The sequence below is a fragment of the Lissotriton vulgaris genome, chromosome 2_1 (assembly GCF_964263255.1).
Source record: "Lissotriton vulgaris chromosome 2_1, aLisVul1.2, whole genome shotgun sequence".
NCBI lineage: Eukaryota > Metazoa > Chordata > Amphibia > Caudata > Salamandridae > Lissotriton > Lissotriton vulgaris.
This window is the reverse complement of record NC_141687.1, coordinates 785,811,173-785,836,856: the sequence shown is the minus strand read 5'-3', so window position 1 is coordinate 785,836,856 and position 25,684 is coordinate 785,811,173. Positions and strand designations below refer to the sequence as shown.

Sequence of the window (25,684 nt, the reverse complement as noted above, 5' to 3'; positions counted from 1 at the left end):
TTATTGATTATCACAGCGAAAGCATTTCATACAAGAATCACCATGCTTCAACAAACACTGAAATTCCTTGCAGAGTATTTGTGTACTTATTTGGTTATGCAAGAGAGAACAAACAAAAGGGTACTGATATGTTACCATGATTTCCTTGGGGGAAATCAGTCTGGTCCTGTTCTGAGGTAGCACATGTGTTACCCTGCAAGTTAAGAGTTTGGCTGGGGCACTGTGAGCTAGTAGGACTTTAGGCCAACATATCCTGAGTGTGTGCAAGAAATCAGTCTGGCACAACCCAGATGCATGTTCAATAAACTCAGTTTTACCAAAGGTAAAAGCCATACGACATGGCTATTACACAATAAGTTCATCTCAGGGTTCTTTAATGAAACATTAAATAAATGAAGACCAAGTAATTGGTCACTTTAAACCATGCAACCATCTTTCCCCCACTCACTTCACACATAAGATTTTAACACCCCAGTTTACTCAATTGCACTTCTGTAACAAGGAAAGCTGGGCGAGTACATTATAAAAACAAAAACTCCGATAGGCATTCTTGGCACTTTTTTATTAAAATAGAATCTGCATAACATTTTTTCTGGGTTAAAGGAGCAATGTACAACATTTTAGCCAAACGTGACTGTTTTAAAGATGAAAGGACGTTATAACGTTAGCATACAAAGGTCAATCGACGGTTACCATACAGTCCCATCGTGTTATATGAACAGCTTAACACTGGCATGATCATTCCATTACATAGTTGTTACTATCAGCAAATCTGTCGAGTTGAATTCAATTAACAAACAATGGTCATCTAGAGGCGAGTGAGGTAAAAACTTGCAACAGGAGTTTGAATTCCACGTTCCAGCTTCACAACAATCGCAACCTATTTTTAGTACACACTTGGTTAATTACAGAGTTTAAGACTAAGCATGGAGTACCCCAAACACCACACCAAAAACTTTTGAGATGCGGGCCCAGGTTAGCCTAACTCCTACAGTATATGCTTGGAAAAACAACTTTGGTTGCACGCATACCAGTAATTGTGAGCACTTAATTTTGCATAGCCTCCAATCACAGTGACTTTTACATAGTAAAAAGGTATTAAAGGACTTCAATGCAAGATCCATAGGAACAATTAAGCCTAGGAGCTTGGGAGGACGGTCTTAAAAATCCAAAAAAGTTTTAAGTATTTAAAGGGGCCCCTGGTTTGGGTTTTTAATCAGTAGTTCAAATGTTTCCCTTAAAAAGAGAAAACTAAAGAGCAGTTCCACGGCCATTCCCCAAATCAGGCCCTTTAAGTGTCGAGTTGGAGACTAAAAGAGAGTTAAAACGAGCAGCGCCATGAAATGAAAAAGGGTGCAAGGAGTTTGCCTTACTATTGGAAGAGACAAATACTAGAACTTTTAGATAAAGAAACACCATGTGTATAAAAATTAAAAACTCCAATACTCTAGCATTAGAGCGGCATAAGCTTTACAATTTCAAGCAACTACTTTAAAGAACTTCACAATACAAGTTGCCAACTGATCTTGTTCTGTGCATTTTAACTTCTACAACTAAATGGTACCCAATTAGTGACTGGAAGATTGTCTGAACTGTAAAAATAAAAGTAGTGAGCACTTAGTTATACGACAAAGTAGAGATTCATTTTTACCCTAGTCTTTCAAATAAATGCATCACTACATTTGGGATGTTACAGACAAGCGATGATTAAGTGTCAAAAGCCAGATTTCAGTCAGTTTCGGATGTCTGCTAATGGGAAAGTTAAACTGTCTAGTTAATGCCCTCTTTCCAACCATAGTAGAAACTTCTGATTTTTTAATCAGGGTTAGCCATCAGTGAGTACACTGGTAATTTACATATAACAAATTTCAGGAGTCTATACGATGGCGATTTGTTTTAAAAAAAAGACAGCATTTTACTAACCAGTTGGCCAACGAGTTTGTTTTTTATATTACAGTCAAACACTGATATCAGCAGCACTAGATACAAAAAACGTATGAAAAGCTGAGATTTAAAACTAAGTCCAGAAGATAATGGACACAATTTAAACAGTACAACTGCGTACTTCAAGTACGCATGGCTTGGAGCCAGATTTAAGAACGCCCCCAGATTTAAGAACGCCCAACCCGAGAAATCTTAACAAAAAAAACTATTTACAGATGTAATTTCGAAAAATTGCGCGTGCAAGCAATAAAACCGTGCAACTCCCATCGGGAAAAAAATTAACGGAAAAGAAACTAGGTGGCGGGCTTTGAGTTTGGAAGAGGTCTCACCCAAACGTTTTGACTTCCCTCCAACACCATCCCATTTAGAGAAGGTAGAAGCACTGATTCTGCTAGCGGAAACTCAGCGGTTAGAAACAATCAACCTGGCAGTCGGACTGGTTTGCAAGGTCAGTCACAGATCTTGCGTCTCAAGTTCACCTGGGCAGGTGCACAAGAGACCTGGGCAGGTAGGTAAACAAGGACCTCGGAGAAAACTCCCTGCGAGTCAGAGCCACTGCGGGACTTTAAGGAAAATGAGTCTGCCAAGTAGGGCATCCTACGAGCAAGCTTCCATGCATTCAATACAACCGCTGCAGGGAAGGCTAACATTCCAGCCAATCAAGAGGGAACTCACAAGGCACTGTTATAAACCAGGGTATCAGAAGCCAGGGCCGACCTGGTGTGCTTCTCAAAGTTAACCTGATTTGTGCATCTATTAAGTTCAATTTACCATCGCACATGAAAAATGTCCATGTCACAAATACAATAGGCCATTACCATTTTGAACTTGCTAGTCGAGGGTCCTTGAATAACCAACCAGCCGGCTCCAGGAGCCAAGCAGCTGAACAAATCAGCTGAGTAAATTCAGGATATATGACAAAGTACAGCCTGCAGCGAAGGAAGGTAAGCTGAGCCTTAAAGCACAACTAACTGAATTCGTTTTCAATGCAAATCTCCCAATCAAAAGCAATTTTCCACCATTTATCCCCATAAAATACAAGAGAATGTTAAACAAAAACACTGATTAAGGCATTACAACGGAGAAGCTTTTAAACAGCTGACATTACAGTCCGGAGAGTTCTGCAAAGTTGTGGAAAGGATGTCCTGGTTTCAGTCCTCCATTTCAAGCTGGCGTTTTAAGCTGCAAAAGAGTAGTTAAAGTTAACTTTCAGCCACAGGAAAGGAATAAAAAGCACATAAAGATTTAAAAGCCTCTAAAAACTCACCTTTTCAAGTAGGCGTGGACGTTGTCATAACCATGATGCTTAGCCAAGTAAACCAGCACCCCAGTTGCACACCGCCCGTTGCGCTGTCGGCAGAAGCTACAGTTGCAAATACCACGGCAAGGTGGGCACTGCCAGTCCTGTAACAGATGGTAATTCAGTGTTAGCAAGGCACACTATAGGCCAGAATGAGGTGATTTCACAAAGATGCATCATAGCAATCGGTCCGACCAGACCAAGGATCTCCTTTATAAAACTACGGTGTTTGGGTCCTGGTGTACTAGATTCGATCCAGAATACAAAAACAGCACAGGGAAATGTTGTGCCTTAATGTTTAAGTCAGAAAATGAAAGAATTAGTTTCTTTATTAGTTTCTTTTCAGATGTACCAAAAGCTTGTGGGTGTAGAAACCGATACTACAACCTAGGGTAGAGGCTACCTGAAATCTGACTAGCGTGGTAGTGGGACTATTAAAATAACTGATCAAAGTAACCTATACCCCATATAGACTTTACAGTTCCCACTTTTATGTTCTTAACTCAATGGGATTAAGAGTCCATCGAGGCATGTCCCCGATACCCAGTTTCCTTCAGTTATGGGACAAGCACCTCTAGCTGAATATTTAAGACCGTGCAAACCTCCGCCACCAGCACGCTTTTCTCACTGGCGATTGTCCCAGTGTTTTCCAATATGCTCTGAATATAAACGGATATCATTTATTTATTGCGCATCGCAAATGTGCATGGTCATACTTCGCTACAGCAGCAGGTTTCATAAACCAATTCTTGTAAGATTGTAAAATATGCTCATTCTTATTTAATAAGGCAAATAAGTACACTACTAAGGCATACACTAGTAAGACACTTAGCAACTTTACAAACTGGCATGACTGAAGTTAAAATCAGTGTAGTTATTGAACCAGAAAGCTAGTGAGGTTCCCCTACCATCCTCAATTATCCTTTTCATTGCTACTTAGTTTAGTTATGCTGAAAAGGTGTCCACAATGAAACAAGAGCAGGTCAGCAGCCAAGTTTAATGTGAACCGCCAAGGACACATTGAGACAAGAATGACTGAAAGATCCTGCAGGTGAGAAGAGTCCACAAATCTCTTACCGGGTCCAGCAGCGCATCCTTAACATATTCGCCATATCTGTTCTTAAGACACGGCCCGCAGAACTGGCCTCGCACGCCAACACAGTCCGGGTTGCGACAATTTGTTTTGGTATCTATGGTCTTCTGACGACACTGGTGACAAGTGGAGCCCTACAAAAAAGCAAGAGTGAAATCAAAGTTTAGAGTACAAGACATGTCATCAACACATGGTCATTCACTAGCAAGTTGAGTCAGGAATCCACTGCCTGGCCGTTGCTAATCAAATCCCAAAAACAGGTCTAGCATGTCCTTTTAGACTGTACACATCACACGGTACAGAAACAACCGTTGGTTAGAAACGAACAGTTAGCAGTCCACGTCTAGAAATGCAAAGCTTCCATAACCCACCAGACTTCCAAACTGGTTTTAAGATCTATAATTATATTGGCAGAATTGAGAGACCATGCCATCAAAGAAAAAAACCATTGGAACAGGAACCAGTCTAACCGCAACAACGCTAGTGGTAAATATCTACGACGAGGAATCCTATTCAGACACCCACACTAAATGTTCAAAAAGATTGTGCTAGGAGTATGCATAGCATTTTTTTGTGTTTAGGTTGAGCCTAGTCGCAGTCTCGAGCTAGGCTGAATCCTCTGGGCTTTCACCACGCCCATCGCTTCTCTTTGGTGCCTTGGTCTGCCTTTCAAAATTCCTTTGGTTATTGGTTAATATTTGTCCAGCTCTGCTGACCTCGCCCGCAACAGTCGAGCAACTGCCGGCGTCAGGTCATTCTCCCACCTTTCTGTCAAAACCTGGAACACCCTCCCCATCCGCTTGCGACAGACCCAGGACCTTCTGGCCTTTAGGCGATTCATAGCATCCCCTGTTTCTGGCAGTTACAGTGCAAAATGGCTTCTATCTTGGAACAAAAATCATCTTTCTCGGAGTGGCGCCAGTAAAAGTAGAAAAATGCAGGTTTCTATTTGTGCAAGCTTCACTTTTTTTGTTACTCATGCTTGCCATTTGAATGTCAGCAGAAACGTTAGATGCTAATTTTTTTGCTTTAAATGTTACATGGCTATTACATGTTTTGGAAACATAATTAAACAGACAACATACGCAGGTTTGCTACTGACAACTCTTCAAAACCCTGACGGCACGGCACCCAGGATACTGTGCTGCATGGCTAAACACGTGTGGTCAAAAAGGCATGACGGATTGGCTATGCCAATGATAGAGCACCCCAGGCTTGCTCTTGAACGGCAGGAGTAAATCAAGAGTGCGCCTGGAATTCAGCCTGGAGAATTACATGAGCAAGCTATTGAGAGGAAAAAAAGGGGGAGGGGGGGGGGCGGAGAATCTGGTATCCGTGTATGTAACAAATAGATTTGTTCGGACATCCGTAGCTGCAAATTGATCTCCCATGTGCACAACAGAGTTCAAGATACAATAAAGCATTGATAACTGCCCAACAACCCTTTTAACCAAACTCTGTAGATTACCCCGTGCTTACTGCAACCCAGCATCCAAACCGGCCAAATGTGCTGAAGCATTGAAATGTAGAACCAAATGGTAATTACTTACGGTAACACTATTGTACACTTTATCACTGGCATTTGTGGAGATGTTTTCCAACTCATCTTCTGTAACTTCCTCCACTGGGCGCACTACATGAGTAAAAGTTAAGGCACTAGGGCGACTTCGCCGGGGAGACTCCTCCTAAGGGACGAAAAAAAACAGCCACTGGATAAGTAACGATAATTTCCAAAGACATCTCGAAACAGAGGATTTGACATTTGATGGCCACTTAGGGCGTCAGGTCACTGCAGATCCATACTTTCTTTATATTGCCATTCAACATCTGGATGCCTTTAGCGGCATGGTGTATTGGTCTAGATTAGTTGATTTGATATTCATGGCATTTCTGGAAGATGTTTTAGTTTTCCATTAGGAGCCTGATGCTGATACCATGCATAGTAGGGTGGAGTTTAATTAAATCGAGCTGAGTGCTTACTATCTCAAAGGTCTCTTCCACCCAGAACAAAATCATGAGGCCAATTGCGCCACTCCACATGTGATGCACATAGTTTACATACATTTTAATTTTATCCAACGCAATGTAATCGATTTTCCTTAATTTTCCTCCAAGTGCATGCTTTGTTTACAATGGTAGTCTCCTCCCTTAAAAGGCTTCCATTATACAATAATGAAAAGAAAGCCACATGACGACTTACTTCCAGGTACTCATCCTCAAGCTTCCTCTTCCTCACCAAGTAGAACTGGTCATTTTCTTCCTCTTCTGGCGGTGGGCTGGGAGGACCATCAACCAGAGACCGCGACCGAGTGCGGGGTGGAGCCAGCCGATCAGAACCACTCCTCAGCACTCTTCCAGAGCGTGGGGTTCTCGGAGAGCGTTTTGATTTCTACAAAGTCATAAAAAACATACTTTAGAAAGAATGTTGTACTGTCTGCAACAGCACAGGAGGATCAGGAAAAACAGACAGATTTAGGAAACCGTACACTACATACCGGAGTGCTTGGAGACACCAAGTCCCGCTTCATGGCAAACCCAGGAATGCTCTTCAACTCAGCCATTAGTTTTGCAAGCTACAAGAGAAAAAAAAAATCCCTCAATTACTCTACTTCTATGTACTGGTGATGCATGGTCGTATTGTTGCATACTGCATTGAAACTACTCTCAAACAGGCCAACAAATTAAGTATAAAGAACTTTATGGATAGGCTACTTACACCCATGCCAGTTTATTATTAGGTTGGTCAAAGGGGACGAACACTTTGCACAGGTCTTCATAAATAGGCCCCACTTAGTCTTGATCTAAACTCCAAAGACACTGGATAGTCTTACATGAGACTGGCAAAGAACGATAGTTACCATGGCTTTGTTCTCCTTGATGTTTAACGCTCGCTTCTCCATGAAGTTGGAGTCTTGCTCCTCCTCGGAATCAGAATCAGAATGGGAGGAATTGGCTGGCGTTTCCGGAGGTTCTTGCGGGGTCTGGTTTCTAGCATTCTTTCGAACTGGAAACTTGAGAGCTACTTTCAATGGGGCACATCTTTTTGGGCGCACACGCTCTGGTTTCTTGAATGCATCTTCTGGAAAGTCGTTAACATTCACATCGCTAAGTTTCTATGTTGGAAATAATAGACAATGGTATTTAATAAAAGGTAAGCAAAATTATTTTGGCAAAAAAAATTAGAGATATTCTTAAAGCTATGCACTGTAACGGGAGCATCACTTACTTTGGATCTAAATTTTTTTTTTTTACTTCTGCTACAAAAGCTTACGTTTTAACCAAACAGCCCAATGAACTCTAAAAAATCTAAACTGAATTCAATTGTCGGGGGGGGGGGGGGGGGGGGGGGGGGGAAGATCCGCTATTAATATCAGGCATGTGGGACAAGCATTGCCAATGCCGCATATAGACGTGCCATAACACATAGGAGAGATTCAGCAGGTGCAGACAGAAGACTCAACTGCCTCTCCTCCGTTCTTTTAGACTCCTGGAAGCACAAAGACAGCCCAAGCCAAATCGGGACGCTACTGTCACCAGCATGACAGCAGCGTAGGGATAGGCCTGGGTAGCCTAGTTTGGTGCTCAGACAGGGACTGAGGCGAGAGCATGTGCATGCTCTCTACCCCCGCAACAAATGCTGAACGAATCAACCCCCCCCCCCCCCAAGATATTTAGAGGGTTGGGGAGGGATGATTCCATATAAATCTGCTCACTACACCACCCCAGTATGGACCCAGCCATATGTAAATCAGTCTGGACCATGTTCTTCACGCGAACAGTCCAGCCCGAAATGCCAGCCAGGTCCTCCCTGGAAACAAGTATCCTGGGACCGGTTTCAGGGTAACACCCCTCAGCCAGGCTCACTTTAATCCAGTGGCAGAGTGTAAGGGGCACATATCTGGGCCTACCCAGCCCACTTAGGGCGATGGCCAAAGAGGCTAGTGAAAGAAAGTGAATGGTTGAAAGAAGCAGTCCCAAAACCAACTTTATGAACAGTAATCAATACATCTGTCAGTTATTCAGGCAAAATCCAGATGGCAAAAAAAATATTGGCGTCTGCAGTCCCCATACCATGCAAGTGCCTGCATTGTACTAGGTCTAACAGAATCTCCTGCGAGTTTCTCGTTTAGCAGGTAAACGATAATACATTACTTTCTATTCTCGTTCAAAAGGAAGAAATGCAAAATCATGTGTTTCAAATAACAGTCTAGCTCAACGTAGCAGGGCAGAGCGGACAAGATTGGTCTCCGTTTCAGGGGACAGATTTGATGTTTCTTGGATGCATTTGATGCCCAGTGCGTCGCACACTGGATTTCTACTAAAAGATTGCGCCTCCGGTTTTCAGAAAGTGAGACAAGAAAAAGGGACAAATGTTTTTGCACAAGTGATTGCAGACTGATTAAATACACTAACATTTGGTCATCAACATCTGTCTTCCATGCGTCAGTACAAATGACAACGGTGGCCTTTAAACAGGCAAGTTTAAATAAACAAGGACACCCACCATTACACCTCGCATCCCGTGGTCAGAAAAGTCCCCGAATGGTTCATTGTCGGAATCCTCATGGAAATGTTTAGCCAGCTCTCTAGAAGTGTCTGACCTTAACTTTGGTTTCTGCAAGATAAAAAAAAAAGCTCTCAAGTACTTACATAAACTGCAGTCGCGAAAAAAAAAAAAAAAAAAAAAAATCACATTTACAAGAACACAAGAGAATAGCTTTTGTTACCAAGAAAATGGCTTTCAGGTTTACAAATGACTTAAAGCTGTTGCTGCAGTCGAGCGTGTTAGGTTATGTGACATTTCAAAAGGTAGAATAAGTAGCTAGTCTGCCTCCGACAATTACTACCCAGAACCAAAAAGAAATTACAGTCCATGCTGTATATTCCTAACTACAGTGTAGAAATGCTAGGAAAAAGCATGCAGCTCTAATCATGCACAAAGCAGACTCAATTGTGTTTATTCTTGTAGTGCACTTACTGTGTTTGCAAAATTATCAGAGCCAAAACTGTCACAACTATCATCAGAGGACGACGAGGTTTCCATGGGGATCAACTTCACATTTCGGAAGCCCTTGGATTGTTTCTCCCCAGAACGGGTTCTTTGCTGTAGCTGTGGAAGTGACAAAGCAATCAGATTGTGACACTGGAAAAGTGGATTGTCATTCGCGATTGTGTATACGAGTTCTGAACAAAAAAAAAAATGCACAATGCAAGTCAACGCAGGTCCCTGGAGTCATTTTCTCAACAAAACTAAAATTGTATAGACAAGGCTGTAAGAGTTCAAACACACAAGATGGCTTCAGATATCAAGCGATTGCCAAGTTTGCTCTAATACTAAAACTGAAGCATTACATTTATAATGAAGGCTCCCAGTGTTTGTTTTTACTGAAATACTTCCTGTCCATTTTTAAAAACGAAAAAATACTGGACAGGCTTTCTGCGATTGGCTCGCCATTCAGTCTTTCATGGTTCAATGGCCAACAGCTAAGCAGATAGACAACATGGGGAGTAAAAGCAGGATGAGATTACCTTAAATACAGGAATATGTTAGCATATATATGAAGCATACGGGTAATGTTCACCTGTGGGTGTAAAATGTGGCTGCTCATGTGTTAAAAACCCAACAGGCATTTCAGTAGGAGTGCATGTTAATCAGTTACATGAATGTGAAAATAAACCAGTTTAAGACTACTATTATTCACAAAAAACATACAAACGCCATGAAACAGTGAGCCCCATTTATAATACAAGTGCGGTAGGTTGCACTCATTGTAACAGACTAAGAAGTGATTGTGTAGCACTCATTTTGGTGCTTAGTGGAGTTAACTTGTTCTTGGTGCCACTACACCTTATACATTAATCCCGTTTTAACTGCAAGGTATTTGCAGTGGAGTGCCTATTAAGTTGAATACAGCAATATTATGTGTTTAGAGGAGTTCTGATAACTTGAGACTGGTGCCACTACCTGCTGCACCATTCAAATCACGACCGTGTTGTGTGCAAGGTAAATCCATGGGCTGCTTATTTAGTAGTACAACATAGCATAGCTTTTATATCAGTTTTATTTTTAACATGCAATGCTTATTACAACAATGGCTTTTAATTTTTTTTAATACGTAAATAAAAGTTATTGTAATTTATAACAGCAATAGCTTAAACTTTTGTAAATAACTTATGTGAAGATTCTGTTAAGTGTATCTTATTGAGACGAAAATCCAAAAACAGAAGTGAAATATTAACATCTTTTTGTGACATTTGTAATAAAATATGAGACATTGAGAGAACATATTTGAACCAGTTGTTGAATGGTTGCAGATTGATGCTGTCGTGCGGAGTGAGGGCGATAGATAGATAGCGTATATAAATAAACCCATCAAAAACGTAAACACCTAATAAACAAAAATGTCCGATTATTGAAAAGGAATAGACCAAGATATTAGATTTGTGCAAATACAATAAACAGAAGCAAGACGGTGAAGGGGCAGGAGAGAGTGAGACAGAAAAGATTGGCGGGGGGGGGGGGGGCAGAGTGAGACCAGAAAAGAGTGGCAAGGGTGGGGGCCCGAGGGCAGTGAGACCAGAAAAGAGTGGCAAGGGTGGGGGCGCGAGAATGAGACCAGAAAAGAGTGGCAAGGGTGGGGGCGCGAGAATGAGACCAGAAAAGAATGGCGAGAGTGAGGCCGGGGGGGGGGGGGGGGGGGGGGGGCGCGAGAGTGAGGCCAGAAAAGTGGCAACGGTGGGGGCGAGAGTGAGACCAGAGAAGGGGGGGGGGCGAGAGTGAGACCAGAGAAGGGGGGGGGGCGAGAGTGAGACCAGAGAAGGGGGGGGGGGCGAGAGTGAGACCAGAGAAGGGGGGGGGGCGAGAGTGAGACCAGAGAAGGGGGGGGGGCGAGAGTGAGGCCAGAGAAGGGGGGGGGCGAGAGTGAGGCCAGAGAAGGGGGGGGGCGCGAGATTTAAGCCAGAGAAGGGGGGGGCGAGAGTGAGACCAGAGAAGGGGGGGGGGGGCGAGAGTGAGACCAGAGAAGGGGGGGGGCGGCGCAAGGGTGAGACCAGAGAAGGGGGGGGCGAGAGTGAGACCAGAGAAGGGGGGGGGCGAGAGTGAGACCAGAGAAGGGGGGGGGGCATAGTGAGGCCAGAGAAGGGGGGGGGCATAGTGAGGCCAGAGAAGGGGGGGGGCATAGTGAGGCCAGAGAAGGGGGGGGCATAGTGAGGCCAGAGAAGGGGGGGGCATAGTGAGGCCAGAGAAGGGGGGGCATAGTGAGGCCAGAGAAGGAGGGGGCGAGAGTTAAGCCAGAGAAGGAGGGGGCGAGAGTTAAGCCAGAGAAGGGGGGGGGCGAGAGTGAGACCAGAGAAGGGGGGGGGGCATAGTGAGGCCAGAGAAGGGGGGGGGGCATAGTGAGGCCAGAGAAGGGGGGGGGGGGCATAGTGAGGCCAGAGAAGGGGGGGGGCATAGTGAGGCCAGAGAAGGGGGGGGGGCGAGAGTGAGACCAGAGAAGGGGGGGGGCGAGAGTGAGACCAGAGAAGGGGGGGGCGAGAGTGAGACCAGAGAAGGGGGGGGGGGCGAGAGTGAGACCAGAGAAGGGGGGGGCGAGAGTGAGACCAGAGAAGGGGGGGGGGGCGAGAGTGAGACCAGAGAAGGGGGGGGCGAGAGTGAGACCAGAGAAGGGGGGGGCGAGAGTGAGACCAGAGAATGGGGGGGGGCGAGAGTGAGGCCAGAGAAGGGGGGGGCATAGTGAGGCCAGAGAAGGGGGGGGGCATAGTGAGGCCAGAGAAGGGGGGGGGCATAGTGAGGCCAGAGAAGGGGGGGGGCATAGTGAGGCCAGAGAAGGGGGGGGGCATAGTGAGGCCAGAGAAGGGGGGGGGGGGGCGAGAGTGAGACCAGAGAAGGGGGGGGGGCGAGAGTGAGACCAGAGAAGGGGGGGGCGAGAGTGAGACCAGAGAAGGGGGGGGGCGAGAGTGAGACCAGAGAAGGGGGGGGGCGAGAGTGAGACCAGAGAAGGGGGGGGGGCGAGAGTGAGACCAGAGAAGGGGGGGGGGCGAGAGTGAGACCAGAGAAGGGGGGGGGGGCGAGAGTGAGACCAGAGAAGGGGGGGGGGGCGAGAGTGAGACCAGAGAAGGGGGGGGGGGCGAGAGTGAGACCAGAGAAGGGGGGGGGGGCGAGAGTGAGACCAGAGAAGGGGGGGGGGGCGAGAGTGAGACCAGAGAAGGGGGGGGCGAGAATGAGACCAGAGAAGGGGGGGGCGAGAATGAGACCAGAGATGGGGGGGGGGGGCGAGAATGAGACCAGAGAAGGGGGGGGGGGGGGAGAATAAGACCAGAAAAGAGTGGCAAGGGTGGGGGCGCGAGAATGAGACCAGAAAAGAATGGCAAGGGTGAGGCCAGAGGGTGGGGCGAGAGTGAGGCCGGGGGGGGCGAGAGTGAGGCCAGAGAAGGGGGGGGGCGAGAGTGAAGCCAGAGAAGGGGGGGGCGAGAGTGAGGCCAGAGAAGGGGGGGGGGCGAGAGGGAGACCAGAGAAGGGGGGGGGCGAGAGGGAGACCAGAGAAGGGGGGGGGCGAGAGGGAGACCAGAGAAGGGGGGGGGCGAGAGGGAGACCAGAGAAGGGGGGGGGGGGCGAGAGTGAGACCAGAGAAGGGGGGGGGGCGAGAGTGAGACCAGAGAAGGGGGGGGGCGAGAGTGAGACCAGAGAAGGGGGGGGGCGAGAGTGAGACCAGAGAAGGGGGGGGGGGCGAGAGGGAGACCAGAGAAGGGGGGGGGGGGCGAGAGTGAGACCAGAGAAGGGGGGGGGGGCGAGAGTGAGACCAGAGAGGGGGGGGGGGGCGAGAGTGAGACCAGAGAAGGGGGGGGGGGGCGAGTGAGACCAGAGAAGGGGGGGCATAGTGAGGCCAGAGAAGGGGGGGCATAGTGAGGCCAGAGAAGGGGGGGGCATAGTGAGGCCAGAGAAGGGGGGGGGGGGGCGAGAGTTAAGCCAGAGAAGGGGGGGGGGCGAGAGTGAGACCAGAGAAGGGGGGGGCGAGAGTGAGACCAGAGAGGGGGGGGGCGAGAGTGAGACCAGAGAAGGGGGGGGGCGAGAGTGAGACCAGAGAAGGGGGGGGGCGAGAGTGAGACCAGAGAAGGGGGGGGGGCGCGAGAGTGAGACCAGAGAAGGGGGGGGGGCGCGAGAGTGAGACCAGAAAAGGGGGGGGCGCGAGAGTGAGACCAGAGAAGGGGGGGGGGGCGCGAGAGTGAGGCCAGAGAAGGGGGGGGCATAGTGAGGCCAGAGAAGGGTGGGGGCATAGTGAGGCCAGAGAAGGGGGGGGGCATAGTGAGGCCAGAGAAGGGGGGGGGGGCGAGAGTGAGACCAGAGAAGGGGGGGGGGCGAGAGTGAGACCAGAGAAGGGGGGGGCGAGAGTGAGACCAGAGAAGGGGGGGGCGCGAGAGTGAGACCAGAGAAGGGGGGGGGCGAGAGTGAGACCAGAGAAGGGGGGGGGCGAGAGTGAGACCAGAGAAGGGGGGGGGCGAGAGTGAGACCAGAGAAGGGGGGGGGGGCGAGAGTGAGACCAGAGAAGGGGGGGGGGGCGAGAGTGAGACCAGAGAAGGGGGGGGGGGCGAGAGTGAGACCAGAGAAGGGGGGGGGCGAGAGTGAGACCAGAGAAGGGGGGGGGCGAGAGTGAGACCAGAGAAGGGGGGGGCGAGAGTGAGACCAGAGGGGGGGGGGCATAGTGAGGCCAGAGAAGGGGGGGGGGCGCGAGATTTAAGCCAGAGAAGGGGGGGGCGAGAGTGAGACCAGAGAAGGGGGGGGGCGAGAGTGAGACCAGAGAAGGGGGGGCGCGAGAGTGAGACCAGAGAAGGGGGGGGCGGCGCAAGGGTGAGACCAGAGAAGGGGGGGGGGCGAGAGTGAGACCAGAGAAGGGGGGGGGCGAGAGTGAGACCAGAGAAGGGGGGGGGGGCGAGAGTGAGACCAGAGAAGGGGGGGGCATAGTGAGGCCAGAGAAGGGGGGGGGCATAGTGAGGCCAGAGAAGGGGGGGGCATAGTGAGGCCAGAGAAGGGGGGGGGCATAGTGAGGCCAGAGAAGGGGGGGGGCGAGAGTTAAGCCAGAGAAGGGGGGGGCGAGAGTTAAGCCAGAGAAGGAGGGGGCGAGAGTTAAGCCAGAGAAGGAGGGGGCGAGAGTTAAGCCAGAGAAGGTGGGGGCGAGAGTTAAGCCAGAGAAGGAGGGGGCGAGAGTTAAGCCAGAGAAGGAGGGGGCGAGAGTGAGACCAGAGAAGGGGGGGGGCATAGTGAGGCCAGAGAAGGGGGGGGGCGAGAATGAGACCAGAGAAGGGGGGGGGGCGAGAGTGAGACCAGAGAAGGGGGGGGGGCGAGAGTGAGACCAGAGAAGGGGGGGGGCGAGAGTGAGACCAGAGAAGGGGGGGGCATAGTGAGGCCAGAGAAGGGGGGGGCATAGTGAGGCCAGAGAAGGGGGGGGGGGGCGAGAGTGAGACCAGAGAAGGGGGGGGGGCGAGAGTGAGACCAGAGAAGGGGGGGGGGGCGAGAGTGAGACCAGAGAAGGGGGGGGCGAGAGTGAGACCAGAGAAGGGGGGGGCGAGAGTGAGACCAGAGAAGGGGGGGCGAGAGTGAGACCAGAGAAGGGGGGGGTGAGAGTGAGACCAGAGAAGGGGGGGGCGAGAGTGAGACCAGAGAAGGGGGGGGGGCGAGAGTGAGACCAGAGAAGGGGGGGGCGAGAGTGAGACCAGAGAAGGGGGGGGGGCGAGAGTGAGACCAGAGAAGGGGGGGGGCGAGAGTGAGACCAGAGGGGGGGGGGCATAGTGAGGCCAGAGAAGGGGGGGGGCGCGAGATTTAAGCCAGAGAAGGGGGGGGCGAGAGTGAGACCAGAGAAGGGGGGGGCGAGAGTGAGACCAGAGAAGGGGGGGGCGAGAGTGAGACCAGAGAAGGGGGGGGGGGCGAGAGTGAGACCAGAGAAGGGGGGGGGGCGAGAGTGAGACCAGAGAAGGGGGGGGGGGGCGAGAGTGAGACCAGAGAAGGGGGGGGCGAGAGTGAGACCAGAGAAGGGGGGGGGCGAGAGTGAGACCAGAGAAGGGGGGGCATAGTGAGGCCAGAGAAGGGGGGGGGGGACAGACAAGAGTGAGGGGGGGGCATAGTGAGACCAGAGAGGGGGGGGGGGCATAGTGAGACCAGAGAGGGGGGGGGGGCGAGAGTGAGACCAGAGAAGGGGGGGCGAGAGTGAGGCCAGAGAAGGGGGGGGGGGGCGAGAGTGAGGCCAGAGAAGGGGGGGGCGAGAGTTGAGGCCAGAGAAGGGGGGGGGCGAGAGTGAGACCAGAGAAGGGGGGGGGCGAGAGTGAGACCAGAGAAGGGGGGGGGGCGAGAGTGAGACCAGAGAAGGGGGGGGGCGAGAGTGAGACCAGAGAAGGGGGGGGGGGCCAGAGTGAGACCAGAGAAGGGGGGGGGGCGAGAGTGAGACCAGAGATGGGGGGGGCGAGAATGAGACCAGAGATGGGGGGGGGGGCGAGAATGAGACCAGAGATGGGGGGGGGGGGCGAGAATGAGACCAGAGAAGGGGGGGGGGGAGAATAAGACCAGAAAAGAGTGGCAAGGGTGGGGGCGCGAGAATGAGACCAGAAAAGAATGGCAAGGGTGAGGCCAGAGGGTGGGGCGAGAGTGAGGCCGGGGGGGGCGAGAGTGAGGCCAGAGAAGGGGGGGGGGCGAGAGTGAGGCCAGAGAAGGGGGGGGCGAGAGTGAGGCCAGAGAAGGGGGGGGCGAGAGGGAGACCAGAGAAGGGGGGGGGGGCGAGAGGGAGACCAGAGAAGGGGGGGGGCGAGAGGGAGACCAGAGAAGGGGGGGGGGCGAGAGGGAGACCAGAGAAGGGGGGGGGGCGAGAGTGAGACCAGAGAAGGGGGGGGGGCGAGAGTGAGACCAGAGAAGGGGGGGGGCGAGAGTGAGACCAGAGAAGGGGGGGGGCGAGAGTGAGACCAGAGAAGGGGGGGGGCGAGAGTGAGACCAGAGAAGGGGGGGGGCGAGAGTGAGACCAGAGAGGGGGGGGGGGGGCGAGAGTGAGACCAGAGAGGGGGGGGGGGGGCGAGTGTGAGACCAGAGAGGGGGGGGGGGGGCGAGTGAGACCAGAGAAGGGGGGGGGCGAGTGAGACCAGAGAAGGGGGGGGGCATAGTGAGGCCAGAGAAGGGGGGGCATAGTGAGGCCAGAGAAGGGGGGGCATAGTGAGACCAGAGAAGGGGGGGGGCGAGAGTGAGACCAGAGAAGGGGGGGGCGAGAGTGAGGCCAGAGAAGGGGGGGGGGCGAGAGTGAGGCCAGAGAAGGGGGGGGGCATAGTGAGGCCAGAGAAGGGGGGGGCGAGAGTTGAGGCCAGAGAAGGGGGGGGCGAGAGTGAGACCAGAGAAGGGGGGGGGCGAGAGTGAGACCAGAGAAGGGGGGGGGGCGAGAGTGAGACCAGAGAAGGGGGGGGGGCGAGAGTGAGACCAGAGAAGGGGGGGGGGCGAGAGTGAGACCAGAGAAGGGGGGGGGGCGAGAGTGAGACCAGAGAAGGGGGGGGGGCGAGAATGAGACCAGAGAAGGGGGGGGCGAGAATGAGACCAGAGATGGGGGGGGGGGCGAGAATGAGACCAGAGAAGGGGGGGGGGGGGGAGAATAAGACCAGAAAAGAGTGGCAAGGGTGGGGGCGCGAGAATGAGACCAGAAAAGAATGGCAAGGGTGAGGCCAGAGGGTGGGGCGAGAGTGAGGCCGGGGGGGGCGAGAGTGAGGCCAGAGAAGGGGGGGGGCGAGAGTGAGGCCAGAGAAGGGGGGGGGCGAGAGTGAGGCCAGAGAAGGGGGGGGGCGAGAGTGAGGCCAGAGAAGGGGGGGGCGAGAGGGAGACCAGAGAAGGGGGGGGGCGAGAGGGAGACCAGAGAAGGGGGGGGGGCGAGAGGGAGACCAGAGAAGGGGGGGGGGCGAGAGTGAGACCAGAGAAGGGGGGGGCATAGTGAGGCCAGAGAAGGGGGGGGCATAGTGAGGCCAGAGAAGGGGGGGCATAGTGAGGCCAGAGAAGGGGGGGGGGCGAGAGTTAAGCCAGAGAAGGGGGGGGGGCGAGAGTGAGACCAGAGAAGGGGGGGGCGAGAGTGAGACCAGAGAAGGGGGGGCGAGAGTGAGACCAGAGAAGGGGGGGGCGAGAGTGAGACCAGAGAAGGGGGGGGCGAGAGTGAGACCAGAGAAGGGGGGGGGGCGAGAGTGAGACCAGAGAAGGGGGGGCGCGAGAGTGAGACCAGAGAAGGGGGGGGGCGCGAGAGTGAGACCAGAGAAGGGGGGGGGGCGCGAGAGTGAGACCAGAGAAGGGGGGGGGCGCGAGAGTGAGACCAGAGAAGGGGGGGGCGAGAGTGAGACCAGAGAAGGGGGGGGGGCGAGAGTGAGACCAGAGAAGGGAGGGGGGCGAGAGTGAGACCAGAGAAGGGGGGGGGGGGCGAGAGTGAGACCAGAGAAGGGGGGGGGCGAGAGTGAGACCAGAGAAGGGGGGGGGCGAGAGTGAGACCAGAGAAGGGGGGGCGAGAGTGAGACCAGAGAAGGGGGGGGCGAGAGTGAGACCAGAGAAGGGGGGGGCGAGAGTGAGACCAGAGAGGGGGGGGGGGCGAGAGTGAGACCAGAGAGGGGGGGGGGCGAGTGAGACCAGAGAAGGGGGGGGGGGCGAGTGAGACCAGAGAAGGGGGGGGGGCGAGTGAGACCAGAGAAGGGGGGGGGGGCGAGTGAGACCAGAGAAGGGGGGGGGGCGAGTGAGACCAGAGAAGGGGGGGGGGCATAGTGAGGCCAGAGAAGGGGGGGGGCGAGAGTGAGACCAGAGAAGGGGGGGGCGAGAGTGAGGCCAGAGAAGGGGGGGGGGCGAGAGTGAGGCCAGAGAAGGGGGGGGGCGAGAGTGAGGCCAGAGAAGGGGGGGGCGAGAGTTGAGGCCAGAGAAGGGGGGGGCGAGAGTGAGACCAGAGAAGGGGGGGGCGAGAGTGAGACCAGAGAAGGGGGGGGGGGGCGAGAGTGAGACCAGAGAAGGGGGGGGCGAGAGTGAGACCAGAGAAGGGGGGGGCGAGAGTGAGACCAGAGAAGGGGGGGGGGCGAGAGTGAGACCAGAGAAGGGGGGGCGCGAGAGTGAGACCAGAGAAGGGGGGGGGGCGCGAGAGTGAGACCAGAGAAGGGGGGGGGCGCGAGAGTGAGACCAGAGAAGGGGGGGGGCGCGAGAGTGAGACCAGAGAAGGGGGGGGCGAGAGTGAGACCAGAGAAGGGGGGGGGGCGAGAGTGAGACCAGAGAAGGGGGGGGGGCGAGAGTGAGACCAGAGAAGGGGGGGGGGGGGCGAGAGTGAGACCAGAGAAGGGGGGGGGCGAGAGTGAGACCAGAGAAGGGGGGGGGGGCGAGAGTGAGACCAGAGAAGGGGGGGGGCGAGAGTGAGACCAGAGAAGGGGGGGGCGAGAGTGAGACCAGAGAAGGGGGGGGGCGAGAGTGAGACCAGAGAGGGGGGGGGGGCGAGAGTGAGACCAGAGAGGGGGGGGGGGCGAGTGAGACCAGAGAAGGGGGGGGGGGCGAGTGAGACCAGAGAAGGGGGGGGGGCGAGTGAGACCAGAGAAGGGGGGGGGGCGAGTGAGACCAGAGAAGGGGGGGGGGCGAGTGAGACCAGAGAAGGGGGGGGGGGCATAGTGAGGCCAGAGAAGGGGGGGGGCGAGAGTGAGACCAGAGAAGGGGGGGGCGAGAGTGAGGCCAGAGAAGGGGGGGGGGCGAGAGTGAGGCCAGAGAAGGGGGGGGCGAGAGTGAGGCCAGAGAAGAATGGCGAGAGTGAGACCAGAGAAGGGGGGGGGCGAGAGTGAGACCAGAGAAGGGGGGGGGGGGCGAGAGTGAGACCAGAGAAGCGGGGGGCGAGAGTGAGACCAGAGAAGGGGGGGGGCGAGAGTGAGACCAGAGAAGGGGGGGGGGGGCGAGAGTGAGACCAGAGAAGGGGGGGGGGGCGAGAGTGAGACCAGAGAAGGGGGGGGGGGCGAGAGTGAGACCAGAGAAGGGGGGGGGGGCGAGAGTGAGACCAGAGAAGGGGGGGCGAGAGTGAGACCAGAGAAGGGGGGGGGCGAGAGTGAGACCAGAGAAGGGGGGGGGCGAGAGTGAGACCAGAGAAGGGGGGGCATAGTGAGGCCAGAGAAGAGGGGGGGGGGGGACAGACAAGAGTGAGGGGGGGGCATAGTGAGGCCAGAGAAGGGGGGGGGCGGGAGTTAAGCCAGAGAAGGGGGGGGGCGAGAGTGAGACCAGAGAAGGGGGGGGGGCGAGAGTGAGACCAGAGAAGGGGGGGGCGAGAGTGAGACCAGAGAAGGGGGGGGCGAGAGTGAGACCAGAGAAGGGGGGGCGAGAGTGAGACCAGAGAAGGGGGGGGGCGAGAGTGAGACCAGAGAAGGGGGGGGGCGAGAGTGAGACCAGAGAAGGGGGGGGCGAGAGTGAGACCAGAGAAGGGGGGGCGAGAGTGAGACCAGAGAAGGGGGGGGCGAGAGTGAGACCAGAGAAGGGGGGGGGGCGAGAGTGAGACCAGAGAAGGGGGGGGGGCGAGAGTGAGACCAGAGAAGGGGGGGGGGGGCGAGAGTGAGACCAGAGAAGGGGGGGGGCGAGAGTGAGACCAGAGAGGGGGGGGGCGAGAGTGAGACCAGAGAAGGGGGGGGGGGCGAGAGTGAGACCAGAGAAGGGGGGGGGGCGAGTGAGATCAGAGAAGGGGGGGGGGCATAGTGAGGCCAGAGAAGGGGGGGCATAGTGAGACCAGAGAAGGGGGGGGGCGAGAGTGAGACCAGAGAGGGGGGGGGGGGCGAGAGTGAGACCAGAGAGGGGGGGGGGGGCGAGAGTGAGACCAGAGAAGGGGGGGGGGGGGGGCGAGTGAGACCAGAGAAGGGGGGGGGCATAGTGAGGCCAGAGAAGGGGGGGCATAGTGAGACCAGAGAAGGGGGGGGGCGAGAGTGAGACCAGAGAAGGGGGGGGCGAGAGTGAGACCAGAGAAGGGGGGGGGGGCGAGAGTGAGGCCAGAGAAGGGGGGGGGCGAGAGTGAGGTCAGAGAAGGGGGGGGGCGAGAGTGAGACCAGAGAAGGGGGGGGCGAGAGTTGAGGCCAGAGAAGGGGGGGGGCGAGAGTGAGACCAGAGAAGGGGGGGGGCGAGAGTGAGACCAGAGAAGGGGGGGGGGCGAGAGTGAGACCAGAGAAGGGGGGGGGCGAGAGTGAGACCAGAGAAGGGGGGGCATAGTGAGACCAGAGAAGGGGGGGGGGCGAGAGTGAGACCAGAGAAGGGGGGGGGGGCGAGAGTGAGACCAGAGAAGGGGGGGCATAGTGAGACCAGAGAAGGGGGGGGGCGAGAGTGAGACCAGAGAGGGGGGGGGGGGGGGGCGAGAGTGAGACCAGAGAGGGGGGGGGGGGGCGAGAGTGAGACCAGAGAAGGGGGGGGGGCGAGTGAGATCAGAGAAGGGGGGGGGGCATAGTGAGGCCAGAGAAGGGGGGGCATAGTGAGACCAGAGAAGGGGGGGGCGAGAGTGAGACCAGAGAGGGGGGGGGGGCGAGAGTGAGACCAGAGAGGGGGGGGGGGGGGCGAGTGAGACCAGAGAAGGGGGGGGGGGCATAGTGAGGCCAGAGAAGGGGGGGGGGCATAGTGAGACCAGAGAAGGGGGGGGGCGAGAGTGAGACCAGAGAAGGGGGGGGCGAGAGTGAGGCCAGAGAAGGGGGGGGGGCGAGAGTGAGACCAGAGAAGGGGGGGGGCATAGTGAGGCCAGAGAAGGGGGGGGCGAGAGTTGAGGCCAGAGAAGGGGGGGGGCGAGAGTGAGACCAGAGAAGGGGGGGGGCGAGAGTGAGACCAGAGAAGGGGGGGGGGGGCGAGAGTGAGACCAGAGAAGGGGGGGGCGAGAGTGAGACCAGAGAAGGGGGGGCATAGTGAGACCAGAGAAGGGGGGGGGGCGAGAGTGAGACCAGAGAAGGGGGGGGGGCGAGAGTGAGACCAGAGAAGGGGGGGCATAGTGAGACCAGAGAAGGGGGGGGGGCGAGAGTGAGGCCAGAGAAGGGGGGGGGACACGAGAGTGAGGCCAGAGAAGGGGGGGCATAGTGAGACCAGAGGAAGGGGGGGGCGAGAGTGAGACCAGAGAAGGGGGGGGCGCGAGAGTGAGACCAGAGAAGGGGGGGGCGAGAGTGAGACCAGAGAAGGGGGGGGGCGAGAGTTAGACCAGAGAAGGGGGGGGGGGCGAGAGAGACCAGAGAAGGGGGGGGGGCGAGAGTGAGACCAGAGAAGGGGGGGGGGCGAGAGTGAGACCAGAGAAAGGGGGGGGGGCGAGAGTGAGACCAGAGAAGGGGGGGGGCGAGAGTGAGACCAGAAAAGAGTGGCAAGGGTGGGGGCGCGAGAATAAGACCAGAAAAGAGTGGCAAGGGTGGGGGCGCGAGAATAAGACCAGAAAAGAGTGGCAAGGGTGGGGGCGCGAGAATGAGACCAGAAAAGAATGGCAAGGGTGAGGCCAGAGGGTGGGGCGAGAGTGAGGCCGGGGTGGGGCGAGAGTGAGGCCAGAAAAGTGGCAACGGTAGGGGCGCGAGAATGAGACCAGAAAAGAGTGGCGAGGGTGAGGCCAGAGGGGGGGCGAGAGTGAGGCCAGAGAAGGGGGGGAAGGGGGGGCGAGAGTGAGGCCAGAGAAAGGGGGGGGCGAGAGTGAGGCCAGAGAGGAGGGGGGGGGGCGAGAGTGAGGCCAGAGAGGGGGGGGGGGGACGACCAGACAAGAGTGAGGCCAGAGAGGGGGGGGGGGGACACAGACGAGAGTGAGGCCAGCGAGGGGGGGGGGACACAGACGAGAGTGAGGCCAGCGAGGGGGGGGGGGGACACAGACGAGAGTGAGGCCAGCGAGGGGGGGGGACACAGACGAGAGTGAGGCCAGGGGGGGGGGGGGGGGACACAGACGAGAGTGAGGCCAGTGAGGGGGGGGGGGACAGACGAGAGTGAGGCCAGCGAGGGGGGGGGGGACACGAGAGTGAGGCCAGCGAGGGGGGGGGGACACGAGAGTGAGGCCAGAGAGGGGGGGCGAGAGTGAGCCCTATTTGAGCACCTGGTACACACCCGTGCTCTGTAATATAAATACTTTGTGTCGAATGTTTTTTCCCCTTTAACGGCATAATTTACTCGTCCTACTATATTATTTGGCCCTCCCCTGCCGCACGATTCCTGTGACCATAACAAAATTGGGTCGCCCAAAACAATGTTAAATATTTCCTAAACATCCATCGTGTGGGGGGGCGATTTGAAATTAGCATGCCCTGTTTGGCAGATTAGATGCAAAAGTACTGCTCAACTTCTATCTGAAAAACAAATACGTCAAGTAAAAGAACAACCGACTGCTCAGGTCTACACACATGCCATGCAGAAAGCGTGCTAGCGTTCTGGGCGTGGTCATCAAAAAAATGATGTACGCCCACAACGTAGCCTGACTCTAGCATGGAGGCTACGTAAAAAAAAGTCTAAATTTGCAGGGGGCGTGATACAGAACGTGGGAATGCTTTTCGCGCGCTGTTTGATCACGTGGTAATGCGCGCCCTTTAAACCCAGCGCGGGAAACTACAGTGCTTTACTGATTCAGACCTGAGCGTACGTGCATTGGCATATAGTACAGGGGTCGCTTTTACAATTGCGGGACGCCAAGCGAGAACATAGGTTATTCTACTAGCACCAGTATACTTGTCGAGGAATGCCACTCCATGTTACACAAGTCCCCCCCCCAAAAAAAAGCGCCGACTTGAGTTGACCCCTCCATAACCAAAGATCGACGTGGGATAAGGGAAAAGTAAAATAACTAGGAAGGAATATGGCAATTGCTCCTCGGCGTTCAGAATTAGGCAGACACCTCTAGATTCAAGTTCGAACTGTGTTAAACTTAATTTCTGCGTACAAAATGTACGGCAGAGATGGGACTTGTGCAGGAACTACGTGGTACACAGTTGTTTATGGCATAACTACACATCGCCACTTGATTCATGCGGTGATTAATACGGAGCGCAGTGCATTGAAGTAATATGTTACCGGGGATATTAAAGCGAGTGTTACAAACGAGAATCGAGCCAAAAACCACGGAACTGGGTGTGCTGGCTCGTTTTTGGCGGGCTGCAGGGTGCCAGGATCGTACACACTGCAAAAACATACAAAAAAGCTGCGGCAATTACAGTTGTCTTTGTGACCAGAACCCCCCCCCCCCCCCCCGAACCGATATCGCAGGTTAGCAATGGACCGAACATAGCTGCAGAATGTTCTAGAATATGTGCACACTAAAAGTAGATACTCTAAAATTGGTAGAAAAGTAATTAAATACACAGTTGCAGATCGAGTAAATACTGCAATACAATATGGTTCCCTTCAGTAGGAACACTGGTGCATACTCACCTTGAAGGGGTCCATGTTGCGTCTTATATCGTTCTCAGAGCTGCTGCAGTTTCAAGCTTCCTCCGACTGCGACCACAGAGTACTGAACTCCGATAAAATACAGCGCGCCAAACCTTCCTCAGAGGGCGGAGCACTTTTCTCGCGCTAAAATCCGAGTAGCCCGCCCTCTCCACGAGGATTCCGGGATCAGCAGCCACGCCCCTTCGGCCATTCACAACATTCCAGGGTGTTGTAGCATCCCACCGTAGGCAGAGTTGAGACGCGGCCGGCTGACAAACAGACACAGTCCAACCCCGTCCCAGCCCGCCATCTGTAGAAAGCAATCTCTGTGGATCGAAGGCGTGGCTGACTGCTGGCGGGAAACTCTAACTATTACAGAGAGTAATACCCAGCTCTAAACCGAAGGCGTGCCTGACTGCTGGCAGGAAGTTCTATTGCAAAGAGTTACATAGATATTCAAAGAGGCGGTGGATAAACCCTGCGCCAAAAGCGCTTTTTAAAAGAAAATACAATTTTGTCAAATATTCGGCTTGCCCGGCATGGGGACTTTTACTTTGGCGTTCGAAAGTCGCTAAGTAGTATACCGTCGTTTTATCCCTACCCCTGACCTCGACAAATGTGGACTCTTTAAACTTTATTTATTTGAGCGTGGCTGTTGTCAAGTTTGCTTGTGGTTGCCGTTTAAGGGTTCAGTGTCCCATTTGTGAAATTATGTTTCTGTGTGACACTATATATTGCGTAAATTCCAAGAATTCGCAAAGCCAACAAAAAAGCATTAGTATTAATGTAACACATGGAATTACAAGTGCACACAAGAACTGGTTGCACGAGTTGACTATACGAATGCCACAGCTATTTCCTTTGGTGATGATTGCTTTGTTATCGATGGCACGCTGTCCCTCTCACCCAAGTCCTCTTCACCCAGTTTCTCATGAACAGTGTTGACTCCGCACAAACCTCTAGTGGGGGTAAGAATAGTTGTAGTGGGGGCAATTCAGCCACTTTCCAGGAGGAAAGAGAACAGCACACTATTGTAGATGGTCTGATAGTGAGAGTAAGATGATCATCTGATCCAAAATGTGATTGACTCTGTTCCATACTGCAGTGTCGATGAAGAACTGGAGCCCATGGACAATGTGTCGAAAATCCAGACATGCTGCGTCCATTCAACAGCAGTGGATCAGGTTCTGTGTTGATTGCACAGTAGCAAAGCAGTAACTGCGTCGGAGTCGGAGCACCTGTCATGGGCGGCAGTGATGCAGTCCTCGAGACTCGCGTATCGGCGATTCATCTGACGCACTGCGATGGCAAGCTGGGAGTAGATGCACGGATTATATCCTTAAGATCACTAGATTTCACTTCCAAGGGACAAGGAACTGGATATAGCACCACTTGGCAAGTCAGGACCCTCAGTAGAAGAGCCCAGGCACTCACACATGAATTCTTTGATGCCCTGAGACTTCATAACAGGAGGCAAGCTCAGCTCAAGCCCTTGGAGAACCTCGGAAACAGGATACTAAACGCAAAGTCTAGTACTTTCACTCCCATAGCAGAAGCAGCAAGCAGCAGGCCAACACAGCAAAGCAAACAAAAAAGTAGCTGTCCCCTGACAGCTTATCCAGCTCTTCTTCCTGGGTTGGCGGATGGCTTCTTCAGCAAGGGGTTGATCGTCACATGTTTCCAATCATCGTGAAAGATGGCGGTCTCGATGGAGCAGTTGGCGAAGCTCGGGCGATGGAGATAGCTGCTCTGTGGAAGTTGTGGAGGGAGAGCTACCCAACCTTTTGTGAGTTCTCATCACTAAGGTGGAAGAACCTGGAAAGACCCTGGGTGTGTTCTGTTCCAATGCGGTGTTCCTCTGTAAAGTTAATTCCCTATAGGGAGATGGACCACCTCAACAGTTTAGGATTTTCACCCCTCATCTCCATTAACCAAATGAGAGGCCTGTGGTCTGTCTGACCCTGTAAGTGAGTTCCAAACAAGTAGCGTCTTA

The 25,684-nt window shown here is 54.1% G+C and overlaps 1 protein-coding gene across 1 annotated transcript; it reads right to left on the bottom strand.

Moving 5' to 3' along the window:
• Positions 1-543: 543 nt before the first annotated feature.
• Positions 544-24,045, bottom strand: CDCA7 (cell division cycle associated 7). Its single transcript, XM_086956146.1, has 10 exons — positions 23,692-24,045; positions 9,316-9,447; positions 8,842-8,952; positions 7,196-7,450; positions 6,833-6,910; positions 6,538-6,726; positions 5,888-6,022; positions 4,322-4,471; positions 3,212-3,348; positions 544-3,126 (listed from the first exon to the last, which is right to left on the bottom strand). The coding sequence occupies exons 1-10, from the start codon at positions 23,704-23,706 to the stop codon at positions 3,096-3,098; spliced, it is 1,233 nt and encodes a 410-aa protein (XP_086812272.1). The 5' UTR covers positions 23,707-24,045; the 3' UTR covers positions 544-3,095.
• Positions 24,046-25,684: the final 1,639 nt, after the last annotated feature.

Coding starts and splice junctions, on each gene's coding strand:
- CDCA7 (XM_086956146.1), bottom strand. Junction 6,911..7,195: donor TCAAGGAGAACAAAGCCATG/GTAACTATCGTT, acceptor TTTCTCTTGTAG/CTTGCAAAACTAATGGCTGA. Junction 3,349..4,321: donor AGGATGCGCTGCTGGACCCG/GTAAGAGATTTG, acceptor CATCTGTTACAG/GACTGGCAGTGCCCACCTTG.